The sequence below is a fragment of the Eucalyptus grandis genome, chromosome 8, assembly GCF_016545825.1.
Source record: "Eucalyptus grandis isolate ANBG69807.140 chromosome 8, ASM1654582v1, whole genome shotgun sequence".
NCBI lineage: Eukaryota > Viridiplantae > Streptophyta > Magnoliopsida > Myrtales > Myrtaceae > Eucalyptus > Eucalyptus grandis.
Genome location: NC_052619.1, coordinates 74172559 through 74190578, shown reverse-complemented (window position 1 = coordinate 74190578; position 18020 = coordinate 74172559). Strand labels below are relative to the sequence as shown.

The following is an 18020-nucleotide window of genomic DNA, read 5'->3' as shown; positions in this document are numbered from 1 at the left end:
CATCGGCATACATGTACTCCACCACTAATGCATGAGAGAGAGAGAGAGAGGTGGGGGAAACGTGCCAATTCATGATGTTGTGATTATCCAGATGATGGAGACGGCCAGAAAGGGGAATTTGGCCGCGGGGTGGGGGGGGGGGGGCCATGAGCAAGCGTCCACTGGAACGTGGGGACAGGAAGGATTCGAGCCTCTCATGCGTGACATGGCCCCCCACCCCCCGCCTCCGCCAGCTGCCGCGCCACCGCCCCAACATAAACGGGCGTCCCTATCTCTCTCTCTCTCTATCATCATCTTCTCGTCGGCATGTTTTCTCCTTTACTTTAATTCACCAAATTGGAGTGTATCGTGGCACCATCCCCTTTGTTCTGTCGCGATTCGGTTGCGTATCATCTCGGGATTTCTAGTCGTCCACCCCGAGTATTTTCTCCTGCCTCATTCATCTTCACGAAGAGTCACAATTATATTTATTTATTTTTTAAATATTTCCCTCATTTTTCTATTTTTGAATTGCTGGGAAAATGAATCAATCAAAAAAACTTTCTTACTCATGCTTAAGTTCAAGAAAAAATTATTTCTTTTTTTGAAAAATCGAAAAATTAATTTTCAAAATATGACTAAATATCGAGATATCAGTCCAGAAACTCTATTTGAGCACGGAACCCCAAAGCTTGTTCCTAATCTTTTTACTAGTGTCCAACAATGACGAGGCCAAGTCCATAGAGGCAGTGCCCCAACCTCCTGTGCCCCTGATGCTTGGTTCTTAACACTTTACGTGTAAGTCACAAGTGTCCGAATAATATATACTAATTTAGGAAAATCTAGATTTTCTTTAACTAATAATAACAAAAAAGTGCGGTTGATCACTAGATTATTTCTGACATTTCCAAGTCTAAGGAATTCCCATCTCTCAAGCCTCTCTGGCGGATTGATAGCCAAACCCCGAGAAAAGTCATGTTTTGTTTAGTCAATAAACATGTGGGTTAGAGGGCGGCAACGCAGACGCACGCAGCCATGGCTTTTGGTCAAAAGCACCCAGCTTTGTCCCAGTTGGGTGCACGCCACGTAACCGAGTTAAATCAGTAATCCCATATTAAAATATTCTTCTTTTATTGGGTCGAACCATATTAAAATATTCTCGATCGCTCATAATTTGCAGTTCATTACGACTCAAAGATGGATTAGACAGATAACCCTACTATTCTTGTGGATTTTACAATTTCACCCCCGGTCTTTCGATTACGTCGCAAAGTTCAATCTTACGAGCGTTGGTATGACAAAACCATCCTCGACGCGAATGCGACAGGATTAACGCATGAGATTGCCATATCTCCAGAATTGTGACTGTCCAACCAATTAACCTAGAATTTCCGGGTGACATGTACTTCACGTGAGCTCTAACTATTATTAAAACCCTACTTGCACTGATCCTGGTAAATGGAGAAAGATGGGATTGGTGGGTGGGATCCGTGCCCCGCACAAAGTCAATCCACCTACCTACCCGCTTTGCATGCTTCCCTCTCACTCAACACCCCATACAGCAAATGGAAGCATGCGTCTTACCTCTTTTGAAAGGAAAACTAGATGCTCTCCTGCATTGAGTAGACCTGAGAAATAGATCGTCGACGCAGTACCATCCTCAGATATATGCTCACTGAGCAGTAAGTGAAACGGGTTGCCGGATAACTCGCGCTCCTCCTAGGTGATCCTGCAAGATTTTCACCAAGCAAAGAAGAGCACATGACCGACGAAGCACAGAGTGGATTCATAAGTCGGTCAGCCTGCATATTTGCTGCAATTCACATCTTTGCAGGGTGTTGGAGTTCAATAATAAAAGTAAGTCGCGGTTTCAAACTGATTTGAATAAAATGGTCTCATTTACAACAAGATGTAAGGAATGTACAAGAAAACAAGACGACCAGCTTATTTATTTGCCGCTGATTCAGAGGCGCCGAAACTCAAAGCAGGAATTCCTCCGGTCAGTATAACTCATTCCCCATATTCAACCAATTCTGGAGTTTTGTTAAGGAACGGTGGCTAAAATCACAGGTGAAACCTAAATAACAAGTAACAAAAATGTCTTCCCCATTACTTAGAGCACATACTGCACAGTATATCACTTAGCAATATTGCTTTGCTCTGGCTTTCGCCGACCTTCCATATCTTGAAATCAGGAGGAAAGTATTCCAGACTCCAACGCTTTAGCGTTGCAAGCGAGAAAGGACCCTGGACTTCGCCTTGGGGATCAGCATAGTGCCATATCAAGCTTTCCAGGTCATCATCATGGCTCTGACTCTGGCAACTCCGAGGATCCACATCCTCATCATCGCTGACCAAATCAATCACTACCTTCTGCGTTTGAACACTCTTATCCTTTGTTCCATGAAAGTCATTGCTCTCCACAACCACACGTCTTTCTTCCTTACTAATCTCTGTTATTGGCTGCTGTTCACATTCTTCACTTTTCTGAGTTGCGCGAATTTTCTCATCCTCCGTTCCCTGAAACACTTGCTTCTCCATCTTACCAGGTCCTTCTTCATTTGTCTGACTTGCTACTACTTGTTTTTTGTATTCAGAAACATGAATACCATTCTGGTACCCTGCACATTATGACATAAAATACAGGGAACGGTTCTCACCAACTCAACATGCACAGATAGTAATGAAAAAGACAAATTGACATAGCCAATGACTTTCAGAATTCTGTTCCCTGCTCATCACAATGTTAACTGCAATCTGGAATTATTCCCACAAGCAAAGCAGCAGACAGGATGAGAGTATGTTGGCTCAAAAGTGATTATCTGTCATTCATTTATTAAAAAGCTCAGTAACTTGTATCGGGCAATTTAAATGGCTTTATTTGAGGTGTTAGCGAAACTCCCATTCTGTTCTCAGCCTTCAAACTCTCTCCGGTGCATATAGAATAGATCCCATAGAGGTAATATATTAGTCATTAATGAAAAGGAGACCTAAAAAATTTCATTCCCTGGGTTCCAACTTTCCTTACCTTTATTGCGCCTCTACCAAAAGTTCTGGCGAAACTCACCCCAAATTCTCATATTGATTCACAAATACAGCAAGAAGATTATTCACCCCTTTTTATCAGGGATTCTCTTCTTTAAACAGGGGGTAGGAAAGGAACTCTTGCAATAGCCAGAAAAGTTCAACTGGGAATGCTATCGATCAGGTCTGATTGAGAAAAGCTCAGTAGACTCGATACAAGTAGTATGACTATTGCGCTGGATGCGATAGAAAGGTACAGATGCCACTTTTATCATATAATCAGACAACACACTCTTCCACATCGACTTTATAGCCCCAGTATCATTGGGCTTCCACAAGTACATTTTTGAGCCTTTTCAACGGTTCTACTTTCTCCAGTGACTTTCAGAAGATTCATTTCTTCTCTCTGGTCTGTTCTCTTTAATTTAATCTTCACCTCAAGATATTGAAACAGGCAAAGACGAACCATAAAGCAAAATTCGATGAGTTTTTCTTAGGCTCACCAATTTGAATAGGCCTCCAACTAGAAGATTTATATGACAACAGACATAAACATAGAAATTCTAGTAGGAAAAGTACAGGCAAATAGAGAGGGGTGGGTCAGCATAAGCCTTGATGGCTTTCACAGACAAAGTGAGAAGTTCCTGAACAGGAGCAGAAATTCAGTGATATTGTAGAGCTCAAGCCTTGAAGAGAATAATGTTGATGTGGAAGAGATGGAGTGAAGGATGTTGAAATGAGAACAGATGAATTTAATTGGCAACAGGAAAGAGAAAGCTAGGTGAAAATGCAATGCCTCCCAAAGTCGAATATTTTAACGGACATCAATCACCCAACACAACAAACAAGACACTAAGAAATGAATTTTGTCTTGTTCGCACCAGGAGAGAGAGTTGTTTTGGGATGGGAACCACTTCCCATTTGATAAGTCCATGCAGATGCCTAACATTAAATAAAAGATGCCAGTACATACCTTCCAAGTTGGTCATCCAAGGTATCTTAGTCACTGGTACAATATTGCCCATAGTAGCACATTTAGCCTCCTGTGAACTTTCCCTATGGAGCGTTATTGGTGATGTAGTGATTTCTTCTAATTCGTCCGGAGAATCTGTAGAATCAATTTCTATTCCATCTGCAATCACCTCAGGTATCTCACACAATAAACGCGATTGTTCTTCAGCAGTCTGGAGCAGCTTCCTCCTCTCCAAGTATTCAAATAACGTACAGAATAAAATAAGTTAAGGAACTGATTGCTGGCTTGATACCAAAAGAGGGGGAAAAAGAGAGGGAGTTAAGTATTCAAGAATTTTCAGCCATGGAAACCAAGATTTTAGATGCTGTCTCGTATGTCAGGTTATAAATGATAACGTTGGACCATGATATCGAAAGCCAATGTTCAACAAAGTAATGGCAATTTAATTGTAACAAAGCTTTAACTTCGACAAGCTTCCATCATGTAAAAGCAGGAGTGGAACCAAGTGATTGACTGAATGATTGGAATCATCAAAAAGACTCTGTTCACATGAACACATCCTCTGCCTGGGTCACTAACCAAGGCATAGCATGGTCAGGTCAAGTGCACCATCAAATCACATGGCAAGTATTCAATCTGAAACTAGTGGGTGACCAATACTCACCACCAAGTAAAGCCTCAAAAAAACAAATTTCGGGTACATCCTCAATGTGATGATATATGCGTTGGACGACAAATAGCCTCACTTTACTTTCAAGGGGCAGAAAGCATGAAATTTCAAAAAACGGGATGCTTTCACAGAACCATCCCACTGGATCACATACGAGTAATTATGGTTCCACATGTAGAGACAATTATTTCACTGGACTATCACCAGCAATGGCACCTCCTGTCAAAAATAACTAGTTGTGTTCTGTGAACACAGGTCTTTCTTACAGTAGGCCGAGACTCCAGGAATGCCTTGCTACTAAATAATTTCTGATTAGATCCTGTTTGCTATCATTAAATGAAAACTAAGTTCTAGATCAATTCATCGCCCCCCCCCAAAAAAAAAAAAAATCTAAATCAATTCAGTTGTAACTAATTCCCAGTCCTTCTGTCATTACAAATCCATCAATCACAATGCATAACATTCCTTTATGCAGCAAGTTTGGATGTTATAAACATATTTTACGTTTTATATAGCCCAAAATGCAGGAAACAGTAAGTAATTGTATCCATACAATCCTAGAACTAGAAGAAAATGCAGTTAAAAATGCATGGGAATTGTCCTCAAAGTATACTAAAGCCAAAGCTCATTCACCACCAATATCACGGAGAGGATCAGAGGACAACATGGAAGGCAAATGACTGGAATAAACATGATCACATGATTCTAATGTTAAACGCCTTAATTTGTAGGGTCAAATAATTCATAGGACTTGGCCAATTAAAATGACCAGTTCTTTGTATTGGAGCTTGTCATAAAAGATGAAGGTCTAAAGTTTACTGGTCTCGACATAAATGTTATATGGTGAAAACAAATGCGCCCCCAAAAAAAAAAAAAAAACACAGCAAGATAGCAGCATAATGCGCTGCTCACTTTGAACCGATCTATGTTAGCAATCCAACTGAATGATATTACTGAAACATCCGCATATTGTGCATTTTTTTCAACTTCACATCAGTGTGGTGGCCAACACCTATTACACAAGCAAAATTTCCAGCACAGGCAAAAGGATATTCTTTGCGCCAGCCCTTCTCATTGGCTCGCTCAATACGGCTCTCCAGCAAAGCAAGTTCCCTTGGAAGCCACTTGAAAGGAAAAGGCATGAGGAAGAAGAAAGGTCAGTCGAAGATTAATCCAGATGCCAAGAATATCAAAACAAATATGCAATGACATTGATGGGAAAAAAATTGTTCTACAGGGCAAACACGAGAATGCAGGCTTATGCAAAGCCAAACAATACGACTTATTTACAGCCATGGAGTGTGACGACCTAGCCTGACCCATATTAAGTATTGCCCCCATTGGCCAATCATGTATTGAGCATCATTGATTTGTCAACCAAAGGCACCTCATAAGGTCGGGTCCACCTCCAACATATAAAGGTCAGCAACATTTCCCCCTTTCCTAGGTGGGATTCGGTTCGTTCTATCCCCTTCACCAACCTAAAGGCCTTTAGAAGCAGCACCATACCTGGGCCTTCTGGTTTCAGGGCTCCAGTGATTGCTCCCCTACCAGATCGTAAAGAGTAGACTCCCATTGAAGTCCACCACTCTCCCCTACTCGACTCCATTTCATACAACTGAGGCTACTATACTGATCTAAATGAAATTGTCATGTTTTCTTGGTACTCGTCTCTTAACCCATTCTATTCAAGCATCAACATATTCGATTTAATGCTACATACATCAAGAAACACTTCTAACCCATATTAAGCAAGAAGTGGTTTTCACCATTTTCTCAAGGTACTATTTAAAAGGCTGACTAGAACCAGAAACGAATTCTGTGATGTTGTTTGGGGTCTTCTAGCATGGAAACTAGCAGTGCATACGTTTGTAAGAAAAGTACTGGAAGGATAAATGATGCCACTATGACTGTGCAATGCCAGCTGCTCAATTTAGAATTCAGACCGTAACATGGTTGATAAGATCTTACATGCTTCATTATATCTTCATGTAGTATTCGAGCTCTCTCTTCGAATTCTACCTGCCAAAGAAAAGTGCAAATAAGCCTAAAAGACGAGAGCAAAACCCATAAGTGAAAAATTCAACATACAGGTTCCGCTTTGTCAAGTTAAATGCTTTAATCTTGAAAGAATTTATTTCTGATAAATGACTGCACGAGTGGCGTTATTGATGGTAACATACAAAAGGCATTTCTTTTGTGAAATAACAAATTCAAAGCAATTGACAAGCACTGACAATAGCAATAACTAACACAGTGCCGTATATCAACAGTGAGCCAGAAGCAATTGCAAGAGAATGCCACATAACTGGGTTAGTTCGACAAAAGCAGGCAGCAAAGAACCTTTCCTTTCAGTCCAAGTGGAAGGCCAGTATGATCAGCTATGGGTGCAGCCTATACATGGAAAGCTTGCTCAAGAAAAAATCAGCTAGTCATAAAGAAACTTTATCTACAAGTCAAAAGATATTTAGATCCCCTCTGGCAAGTGTGCAGCACATAAAATTTCCACCACAGAAAAAAGTCAATGTGAGCGTTATCCTGTTAAACTTCAATGGACCACTAGGCGCACTCTATGGTCACAGCAGACTAATTTCAGGTTGAATGTTGATAGAAATGACATCAAGTTCCCCAAAATATATATCAGCTTATCATAATTTCCTACTTCATCATAGTGGACTAGTGAAGCGGAGCAGGGGCAAGATGGGAGTTCAAAGCATGATGCCTAGCAATAACAAGAAGAATGAAGGCACCCAAACAGGCTTAACCTTACTCACTTTTGAGGACTATGAATATCTCGCCGATCTGTAAAAAAGTTACAGATTAAATCATGTTTTAACCCTTGTCACTTCCTGCTGTTTACATTTTTAAGGGGATTTGAAAGTAGGCAAATGTTTCGGCTGTGAGTTTTCATTTATTTCCTCTTTTTTTGGTGATTATCGCAATAGAGTGTACACACTTGAAAAGCTAAAAATGAGCAAAAGATATCCATGATACAGAACCCTAGTAAGGTTTAAAGACAGATAACAACAAAATGGGTGCCACAAGAGCCAAATAAAAGAAATGGCCGCATGAAAAAAACGAAAAGTATGGAGGGAAAAGATTTAAAAGGCACTTTCTACCCATGACAAGGTTACAATAAACTAACAGATGTTAAATACACTGTTCAACAGCCTCCAATCGCAAATTCAATCAGTCAAACTCCCACTGCTCCCCTCCCAAAGTGCCATGTGTTTCTTCCACATGCACCCCACAGTCATTAATCTCTTTTAAGTGTTCAGATGTCCGAGTAGGAAGGTGCTACACCTCCCAAATAGCTGTAATTTGAAAAAAGGCTGCCACCGCCTCAGACCTACTACGAAATATAAACATAAACAAGCAACTACTGCAAACAAAACTAATTTTATGACACTGAAAAGAGCATAGAAATATGATGTTCTGATAATTTATTGAAGATTGATAGTATATGATAAGAAAAACTTACTACAGTTGGCCTCTTGAGCAAACCATCTTTCACTCTCTGATGCAAATCTTCACATTCTTCCTGCAGAAACATCAGAAAGAGAAATTATGGGCACGAATCCATGGTTTGAAAGAATCTTTAGAAAAGCCTCGTATTCAAGCAACAATAATTCACTGAGAATCTTTCGAGAACCATGAAACAGGAATGTAGACAAAACCGTGTCTTGACTCTGCTGTACTGCAATTGACACGGCAGCTATTCTGATTTCAAAATGCCTTATACTCTCATCATTAGAATAAAACCACATCACGACTTAATTATTTCCATTTGCTGAGGACAAGCTGCTCTATAGTCATCTAAAGTGACCATACAATCAAAAGATCTTTATAGTCATTAGCCAGTACAGTTGGTTTTATGACCTTGGGCAAGCCAAAGCTGGTGGAAACTTCTAAGTTGGAAATGCACAGGTAAGTCATTCAAGTATCTCTGGAGATAATGGACAGCAAGATCGCTTTAATTAATTTCGCATAACCGGTCGCCATGCGAGCATAGTCTCCCCATTAATCAACATCTTAGCTAGAAAACCCTATTTGACCTGGATGACATAATGGGATTCAGGCAATTCCCCCATGCCTACTCTACTTTATACACCTATAAGTTAGTCATACAGCTTTCTCTTTTCATGGCCCACTACTCTCTCTACCAGTCATGCAACCTCAAAATGGTTTTGAGCTGGAACTTGGGAGAGGTTTATCTTTTCTTATGATAGGAAGAATATCGCAATGTTAAATATTCTGCAGAAGTCTGTCAAGTAACGCTCAAGTTAAAAAATTGCCAAAATTGATAACTTTTGCGTAGTGGTCCTGCTCTAAGTTGCCTACTACAGAAGCGGCTTGGGAAGCAAAAGCCTGTTGTGAATTCATCTCCTTGAGTAACGTCATAAAAATCTCCAAAAGGAGAAATTCAGTAGTTCTATCACACGATCAAAAGGAAAGGTGAATCAATCAGTATCTTATTCAACACTCTGAATTTTCCCCAACTTTGGAAAGTAGCTCTTTAATTACCAAAATTAATCTGATTTATCCTAGAGCAATAAATTTGGTTCGAAGGGGCCATCTATTGCAATCTGCTGAAAGCTATTCCAAAAAGAGATGCGCATTCCCTTTTCTACCACCTTAAAGACAGTGTAAGCATTAAAACCGTCAAAGCCTCCTTAACTTTGACTGTATCAAAGCCTACTCAAGTCAGGCAATGGTTTCAATCAGAAGAAAATAAAGCTAGCATCTGCTGATTACCTCAGTGAAGCTCTCATCGGAAAGCATGGAAATGGGAATGTCTCTAAACAACCCAGCCACTTGAAGGAGAACTTGAGTGCCCGTATCCGTTGTTCCTGTGGCCCCTGTCACACCTACATAAGTAGAAAAAAATGGAATCAGTTTTCAAATATTTACGAGGAAGCTGCGTTGACACCCATAAACCCGTCATCCCACTCCATTTCACACTAGATTCAAACAAGCGTGACCCAATTGCCAGTTAGATTACTACGAATTTCCGGATTTTTGGAATAAGGGCAATACAAGATCATGAAGTAATTGCTACGACATGAAGCACTGCACTGAGGAAGCTATGACCCCAGGCCGCCACTTCATAGAGGAAATGCTGTCAAAGGATAGAAGATAGAACGAGCAATCCATTTCTAAACAACATAAATAGATTGAGCAATCCATTTCTAAACAGCATAAATAACTTTGGGTGTGTTTGTTTCGCAGGAAATTTCTTGATAAAGCAACATGCTTTTTGTGTAAATTTTTTTTAAAGAAATGACTAGTTCTCATCTATTTGGTGGTATGCTGAAAAACTGATAAAACACCTCCTATCTTAAGATATAAGGTAAAGAAGCTACTTAAAGTTTATGGAAAAAGACTTGTTATGCTTGGAAAAATGATTTCCTCTATTTTGAGCTGAGAATTCATTTTCCTAATTCTAAGTGGGGGAGTTCCCTTTGACCGTAATGTCTTTCCATTGAATAACCATTTTCAACGAACCAAACACATGAAAGTCCCAAAAAAAACTAATTGGCGGTAAGCTCTTTTGGTGAAACAAAAACACCCTCTATTTTCCCTTTTTCATTCCCTTTGTCGACTCATAATTACTTTGCATAAGAGAAACCATCAGAAGTAATGTGCAAGAATAAGGATAGTCCAATTTGTTGAGTACATAGCATCTAGGATAGACCAATATGTTGAGTGCATAGCATCTAGGCTACTTCACTTCAACTTATAGTATAACTAAGTGAACAAACAATCCACACACAGAAACTTTGATAGTTAGTTATCTCACAGAACACGGTCCTTCCCAACATTACGACAGGTCACAAAGTGACTTAACAAAAGAAAGGGCCAGAGCTTGAGGGAAAAAAATGCAGCAAGCACCCAAGCAGCTTCTACCATTGCCCAAGAGCTAATAACTACAGCAAATCACCTGTCACTTGCAGAAGTTGATAAGAATTTTTCTGAAGGTAGTCATTGGGATCTGACTTTACCCTTACGAAGCTTCCAACCACTTTGCCTTCAAAGCTAACAGAGTCTTTGCAGAGAAGCTGAACTAAGCTCCTTTTCAAGTATACGAGTTTGATGTTATCAGGAACTACTGCAGCGAAACAACTTTCTGAACTTTCGACCACTTTTCTCTTCTTCGGTGTTTTTCTCTGAGGAAGTGAAGGCTTAGGCGTTAAGTCCTCATCCCCGGAACTGAAAAGAAAATCGTCGTCCGACTGCTCTAGGTTCTCTGCATAATGTCCTTCAAGTAGATCATGGATTTGAAGTCTGCTAATAGTTTTTCTTCCAAAAAGAGAGCGAAGCCTTTCATCACAAACAACTCTCTTCTTCTTCTGTGGATGGACAAGCTTATTATCATTGACATAGTTGGTTATAACCGCTGCCACATCAGCTTGAGGGATCTGTTGGCGGGTATCTTTACCAATAGATTTAAGAAACTCGATGAGCTGTCTCGACCCCCAGCCAACAAACTCCTTTTTCCTGTGTTGGTACTTCCTCTTTTGCGGCATGGGAGAATTAATTGGCCCATCACACTGTTCCACCCACGTGAAAGGCTCTGTTTCTACTCCACCGTCCATCCTCAAGGTATGATTGAACTCGAAGGGTCACATTTCTACAGTCCCCATTATCCTCTCCAAAGAAGAATTCTGTACACACACACACAATAGTTCGACAATGTCATAACAATCCGAGCAAAAGGGTTGAGGTCACGAAACAATGTAACACAGGGGCAAACAACACAAACCACATAAAGTATAGAATAACCGAGAGACCTGCAACCTCAAGCCCTCTATCTACAGAAAACAATGGCAAAAACAGATAAAAATCGCCATGTGCGCTCAAAAAAGACCAAGCAGCAAAACTAACAAAACCGAGCCCACTCTCCCCCGAAAAAGGGTGCACAGAACCCAAAAAAAAAAAAAAAGGATGGAGGATGGCCAAGCGAAAAAGAGAAAAGAATAAATTGCTATGCCCCTGGCCTGGGATGCTTGTCAATTCATATGCTGCAAAACAGCCGTAAAAGAAAACCTCGTCCAGCAGTATCGAAAAACAGCTAAAGATTTCTCATTTCGCAATATCTCAACAACACGAATTCATCAGGACGGGGGCCACCTTGAAAAATGAGGGAAGGAAGGGGCGGGGGAGAAAAGATGCAGCTGCTGCTGCCGGACGAGAATCGAAATGGCAGGGACAAAGGGAAGAAGAGAAAAGGAAAAAAGGGGAAAGATATCCCGGGCGCGCATAAAAGGGAAAAAGGGAAAAAGAACGGCATGCAGCAGCAGCATTCAGTATCGTCCCGGTAATCGGCAATTAGGGAAACCAATTCATCACCATCCACATCCGCCACTCGGAAGCGGGATTGCAACTGCCCAAAAGGGCGCCTCCAGCTGTTCCCACTACACACTCCATTTCCGGACCAAAAACGAAAACGAAACGCAAACAGCAACAGGAAGAGCCGAAAAGCGTTACCTTTAGGAGACTCCGGCTCGAGAGGAGAAGGCAGACGGCGGCGGCGGGGCCAATCGACGGCTCTCGCTCGGTCGCCGTCCCGAGGAAGACGAAGAGGATGAGACGCTGGCTGTGTGGGGAGTGGCGCAGTGCACGAGTGGTGGAGTCCTCCTGGTCGCGCGGCGTTTGTCGAAATGACGAGTGCTTTCGCTCCAGCATCGCCACCGGCGACGTCACGCCTCACCTTACAACGCCACCCACGCCGTCGTTTCTGCCTCCCTTTGTTTCGGACTTTTTCCTTTTTCCAATTTTTGCGAAGCCTGTTAAAAAAAAAAAAAAAAAAAAAAAGAAGGTGATTGGGTCGTTGATTCTGAACCCCCTTTTTCGGAGAGTTATAGGTCACAAGCCGTTTCTTGACCGTTCAAAAGATTCCAACTACCAACCGAGACATGTCCCCTTTTCTTTCTTAATTTGCATTTATAATTTGCTTCGGATAAATATCATTACAGTTTTCCTCGATTTTAAACAGACCGCCCAATTTGCTCAGGTCGAAATGAATCAATAGGAGCAACAAGTTAGCGCCCTATCAAGGATGATTCACATTTGGTAATTTATTAGTATTAGATCATTTTTGCTTCATTATTGTCGTGTTACAAGAGCGTTCCTTCATATATATTAATTTTTGTTCAGTCGATATTCCATTTTTGCCACTTGTGTTTGCCTCACGCATTAGTAGAAAAATGATAACATAGCAATCGTAGTTTCACATCTTATCTTTATACCAAGTCACCAAACATCATTAAAAAGGGAAAGAATATCCTATTCATAGCTCCAAAAGCATCTGCCCACTCCTTGAAACCCAATGAAGATGAAATAGAGAGAATTTAATGCAAAATGATGTGACAAGTCATCATTGGATATTCGAAATAAATGGATCTATTCAACTAACTCACTCAAATTCATTGATACCACTCTGGAAATTAGCTTTAGAATTAATCTTAGATTTTCTAACACCACCATCGGCGGATATAAATGGAAATGAAAATGCATAAACGATTTCAAATCCCATGGAAACATTTAAAAGCAGGTGCCCGTTGAGGCTTGATCTATGCCAACTCCCCAAGTGTAAAAGCCTAAGCCCATTCAAGTGGGGCCTCAAGAAGATCAAGACCGTCCGATTACCAAATCCTTTTTGCTGTCGATTCACTCAACTCAACGGTTGAGATTGATTCTCTTACACCAGAAGGACAATAATATCCTGTCTACAACAAGGAACGCGCATACAAAGACAAAACCATGTCCAAACCACAAAATAAAACCCAAGAAATTCATCAACATTTGTACCCCGAATTCAGTATCCATTTATCCATCTATACTAAAAATAATCGCTCGCAAATTCTTTGGACCCGAGTGTCTGGCAACACACATTACGTTACACCACTTGCGTCGCGCCACCAGATGGCTGGGGGTGCGCGGTATCGTCCGAAATGAAAACCCGTGCTGGGTCGAGTCGTACATCTCCCCGTCCCCCTACAATGCGTAGGCCTCTTCCCCGTGCACCGCGTCGTCTCCGATCAGCAGCTGCTCCTCCGGCATCCTCAGTGGCACCACCAGTCCTATCACCACGCACACGACCGAGGTGACCACCACGTTCCACCCTATGATGAAGGCCCCTCCCGCCAACTGCTTCAGGATCTGGACCCCGCCGGAGCCCCCGTAAACGCCCCCCCTCGAGTTGGTGACGGGGAGGAAGAGGGCACAGAGCTCCGGCTCAGCGAAGACGCCCGTGAGGATGCCGCCGAGGTAGCCGGCCACGGCATGGGTGTGGAAGACGCCGAGGGTATCGTCGATCATCTGGAGCGGAGTCCACCTCCACCTCCTGTGCACGATCATCATGGTGAACCACGGGATGCTTCCGGACAGGATCCCCATGACGATGGCCGCCCATCCTTGGACGAGACCTACACACGGACGTCGATGTCCATGTCGGCAGCATTGCAATACAACGTTGTTACGAACATCGTATGTGGAAAAGTCAACAAGTCAAAAATCGTCCATTTCACTTCTTCTCGACACCTCGAAACTTGTGAATGGCAAAACATTCGATGATGGGTACCATTTCAAGGTGGGGCATATCTCGTGACCCGCAAAAGTTGACTAGTAGTAGAGACTCACGGAGTCAAGAATGATAGATTATCTCCATTCTTATCTTACAGAGACTTCGGTGACTATGAACACGGGAACGTGTATGGTTTCCTGTTAAAAAATTGATGTGAACATGAGGATGTCCATGGCTAAATTGAGGCTTTTCGCCCTGCCGTACCTGCGGCGGGGGTGATGCAGACGAGGCCGGTGATCATGCCCTGGACGGCTCCGATGACGGAGGGCTTCCCAAAGAAGAAGACGTCGAGCCACGTCCACACTAGGAGGCTCGTGGCCGCGCATATGTTGGTGTTGAGCACGGCCATTGACGAGTCTATGTTAGCCGTGTAAGGGTCTCCCCCGTTGAACCCCGCCCAACCCATCCACAGCAGCCCCGCCCCGGCCAACATGAGCAGGACGTTGTTCGGGGGGTCTCCCTCCCTATCCTCCGTCAATCTCGGTCCCACCTACATACACAATAACATCGACATTTCGTGGAAAAATCGGTGCAAAGAGAACATGATTTTATTTTTCCACATTACGTGATTCTAATTTTTCCCAGTCGAATTTATGAGGAGCCAGCTAACCATTACTTGGATTAATTATGCGCCGAATTAACGAATGTCAAAAATGGACTTTTTGATTATAGCCACATAAGTCAAAAAGATGATTTCGAGTATGTGGGAGTGCGTGTTCAAACATGACTTTCTAGAAGTGCAGCTCCACCAAAGACTAACAAGCCAAGTTCATCTCTCTTGCACTGTGCATGAAGAAGGAAAAAGAAAGGCTCAATCTGTGGCGAGGACTAAAAGGTATGTATTTGCGGGCACAATAGTTAGGGTTTTAATAAATCTGTGGAAGTACCCAGAAAGCGGTGGTCAAGCCGGCGATGCCGGAGGAGAGGTGGATGACGTAGCCACCGGAGTAGTCCATGACGCCCCAGTGGAACAAGAAGCCGCCACCCCACACGCTGAAAGCGCCCACCGTGTAAGAGCACGTCAGCCAGAGCGGCACGAACATCATCCACGCCCTAAAGTTCATCCTCCCCAGCACCGACCCCGCCAGGAGGATCAGCGTGATGGCGGCGAACACGCCTTGGAACCACACCATCGACGCCATCGGGTACAAGGGTTTCGTGGTGGGCGTCTCGACCGTGGTGTGGTTCTTGTAGAATTGCGTCGTCTCGGGTAAGATGGCCTGCTTGATCAGGAACTTCTGGCCGAGGGCGGGGCCGGCCTTGCCCCAGAAGGGGAGGAGCTTGTCGCCGAAGGACATATTGTAGGCCCAGGTGACCCAGCAGATGATGACGGCGGCGAAGGCGTAGAGGGCCATGAAGGCGGAGTTGACCGCCCACTTCCTCTTGACGATGCTGCCGTAGAGGATGACGAGGCCCGGCACGCTCTGGAGGCCGACGAGCGTGGCCGACACCATCTGCCATGCGTTGTCGCCCTTGTTCAGCCAGTCGGGCACCGCGGGCAATGTGGCCCGGTAGGCGACCGGCACAGGGTTCGGTGGAGGAGCAGGCGGCACCATTATCAATTTTTGGTGTCACTGCAGATCTCTGTCTGTCTCTCTGTCTCTCTCTGTGTGTGTGGCTAATATAAGTGTGTATGTGTGTATGCAAAGGAGAGGGGATGGGGTTTGATATAAAGAAAGAGGGAGGGGGAGGGGGGGGTGATGAGCGAGTGGAGTGGAGGAGATAAACAGAATTCAGGGAGAAAACAAGGAAGGAAAGAGAGAGGGGGGGAGGAAGATTCGCTTCCGATGCAGTGCATCTTTGACCTTCCAACATCATCATCATGCTTATTGCTTACTAAGTAATCAAACTGATGAGGAAAATTAGTGATGACTTCGTGGGAAGAATGAGGGAAGAGAGAGATAAGGCCAAATGAGCACAGCAGCTGAAGACTCTGCGGAGAGAAAGGCAAAAGTCCGGTTGGCAACGCCACGCTGAATTGGAATTTAGACCGACCGTGGGATTCAGAATCTCTCTCTCTCTCTTATCTTGTGGAAATCTCGAGAGAGCGTTGAATATTCTTCTGCCCTCGCGGATCCCTCGGGACGTGCTCGGCGTTGCCTGCATGCTGGCCCATGTTCCCTGTCATAAAGTCCCCCCGAAAGGACCATGAATTTATTAATGCTGTCGCGCTAAGAAATAGCAAAACTTAAAGGAGAAAATGGTACAAATGAACTATCAACTTTGATCAAGCCTGCTATGTGGCCATGAACTTTTTATTTGTATAATATAACGATTGAATTTTAATTTAATATATAATATAATTTCTAGACTTTTAAATTATTTTAATGCGATCCATGAAATTTTGATATATATTCAATCTTATCCTTATTCAAGAACTAAATTAAATATGTACTAAAAATTCAAAAATTATATTGAACAAATTAAAAATGTATAGATCATATTATATATTAGAATAAATTTTAAGAATCATATTGAACAAATTAAAATTTTATGAATCATATTGTACACTAGAATAGGTCAAATTTAAGATAATAAAGATTGTAATTTAAATACTGATTTCATTTTTCATTTTATTTTAATTTATTTGGAGCGTACGATGAGAGGGAGCACATTCCACGAGAATTCTCCCTAGCTGTCGGTGAGACTTAGGCCCCGCATGGAAACATTTCTGTTTCTTTTTGTTCCCTTGCAACGTAAAATAAAAAAAAAAATGTTTCTTCGCTCCTAGAACGGTTTTTGAACAAAAGAACGTGTTTAGTAACGTTTGTTAAAAATAAAAAATGAATAGAAACATGTTTGGTAAATTTTTATTCTTTTTTTGTTTCTTTTAATTTTTTAATATTTTGATTTTATTTTCCATTTTTTCCTTTCTTTTATTTTTTCTTCTTTCTACGGTCGCCGTAGACCTCTCGCCTTGGCCGGGCGAGCTCGGGCTCGCCCAGCCAAGGCGAGGCGAGGCGTCGCCGTGCGGGTGAGGCCGAGCCTCGCGCCCGCCGTCTGAGCCGAGCACCCGCGCCCGAAGCCCGTAGCTCGACGCCGCCCGAAGCCCGCAGCTCGACGCGTCCCGATCACGAAGCCTCTAGTGCCGCGCCGCCGCACCGTCCCTCCGAGCCCTCGCCGAAACCCTAGCCGAAGATCTCCCCTCGAGCGAGGCCGAGCCTCGCCTTGGGGCGAGGCTCGGCCACCGAGGGCCGGCGAGGTAGCCGACCCTCGACGGCCGGTCGCCGGCCATGGCCGAGGCTGGCGACTAGCCAAAGAGAAAAGAAGAAAAAAAGAAGAAAAAAAGAAGAAGAAAAGAAGAAGAAAATAGAAGAGAGAGAAAAACGCTTTCTTCAAAATTGTTTCTAACAAGAAGTAACTTTTTGTGTTTCTTTTTTGCTCCATTTTGTTCCGAAACAAAAACAAAAAAGAATGTAAAACCAAACGCTTTATTCTTTTTTTTGTTCTAACCAAAAAAGTACAAAAAGTGTTCTAAACACTTTTTTGAAATGTTACCATACAGGCCCTTAGGAGCCTACTCAAGCCAATCATAGATTGTATTTCAAGGACATTATATTAGGTGGATTTCCGGAAATTTTTTATTTAACCAATGGGACTACACTAAAATGCATGAGAAAAAAGAAAGTTAATGGGTACGTAAATTGATTTATGATGTCAAAAACTGCGATGCCAGGGTGGTCGAGAAACGTGGCATTTTGAGGTGGCCTGAAGCGAAATAAAAGGGCAATAAAAGTCAAATTAAAGGTGCCACATTTTTCGGCTCTCTAACGGATGACTGTGATTGA

General features: G+C 42.7%; 2 protein-coding genes across 3 annotated transcripts; both read right to left on the bottom strand.

The window, feature by feature from the left end:
- Positions 1–1823: 1823 nt before the first annotated feature.
- On the bottom strand, positions 1824–12376 carry LOC104415960 (uncharacterized protein At5g08430). Of its 2 annotated transcripts, XM_010027392.3 has the most exons (9): positions 12135–12376; positions 10588–11311; positions 9402–9514; positions 8128–8187; positions 6990–7040; positions 6618–6668; positions 5700–5770; positions 3977–4224; positions 1824–2600 (listed from the first exon to the last, which is right to left on the bottom strand). In XM_010027392.3, the coding sequence occupies exons 2-9, from the start codon at positions 11240–11242 to the stop codon at positions 2089–2091; spliced, it is 1761 nt and encodes a 586-aa protein (XP_010025694.2). In that variant the 5' UTR covers positions 11243–11311; positions 12135–12376; the 3' UTR covers positions 1824–2088. The 2 variants fall into 2 exon arrangements, with proteins under 2 accessions (XP_010025694.2, XP_010025695.2); XM_010027393.3 differs by lacking the exon at positions 6990–7040 and having other exon boundaries at positions 12135–12374.
- An 888-nt stretch (positions 12377–13264) lies between these two features.
- On the bottom strand, positions 13265–16236 carry LOC104415959 (ammonium transporter 3 member 1). Its single transcript, XM_018860981.2, has 3 exons — positions 15120–16236; positions 14437–14722; positions 13265–14074 (listed from the first exon to the last, which is right to left on the bottom strand). The coding sequence occupies exons 1-3, from the start codon at positions 15786–15788 to the stop codon at positions 13644–13646; spliced, it is 1386 nt and encodes a 461-aa protein (XP_018716526.2). The 5' UTR covers positions 15789–16236; the 3' UTR covers positions 13265–13643.
- Positions 16237–18020: the final 1784 nt, after the last annotated feature.

Coding starts and splice junctions, on each gene's coding strand:
- LOC104415960 (XM_010027392.3), bottom strand. CDS start 11,242: ATGGACGGTGGAGTAGAAACAGAGCCTTTCACGTGGGTGGAACAGTGT. Junction 7,041..8,127: donor TGCTCAAGAGGCCAACTGTA/GTAAGTTTTTCT, acceptor TTCCATGTATAG/GCTGCACCCATAGCTGATCA. Junction 6,669..6,989: donor CACTTGGACTGAAAGGAAAG/GTTCTTTGCTGC, acceptor TTTCTTTGGCAG/GTAGAATTCGAAGAGAGAGC.
- LOC104415959 (XM_018860981.2), bottom strand. CDS start 15,788: ATGGTGCCGCCTGCTCCTCCACCGAACCCTGTGCCGGTCGCCTACCGG. Junction 14,723..15,119: donor GCTTGACCACCGCTTTCTGG/GTACTTCCACAG, acceptor TTGTGTATGTAG/GTGGGACCGAGATTGACGGA. Junction 14,075..14,436: donor CTGCATCACCCCCGCCGCAG/GTACGGCAGGGC, acceptor GTCCGTGTGTAG/GTCTCGTCCAAGGATGGGCG.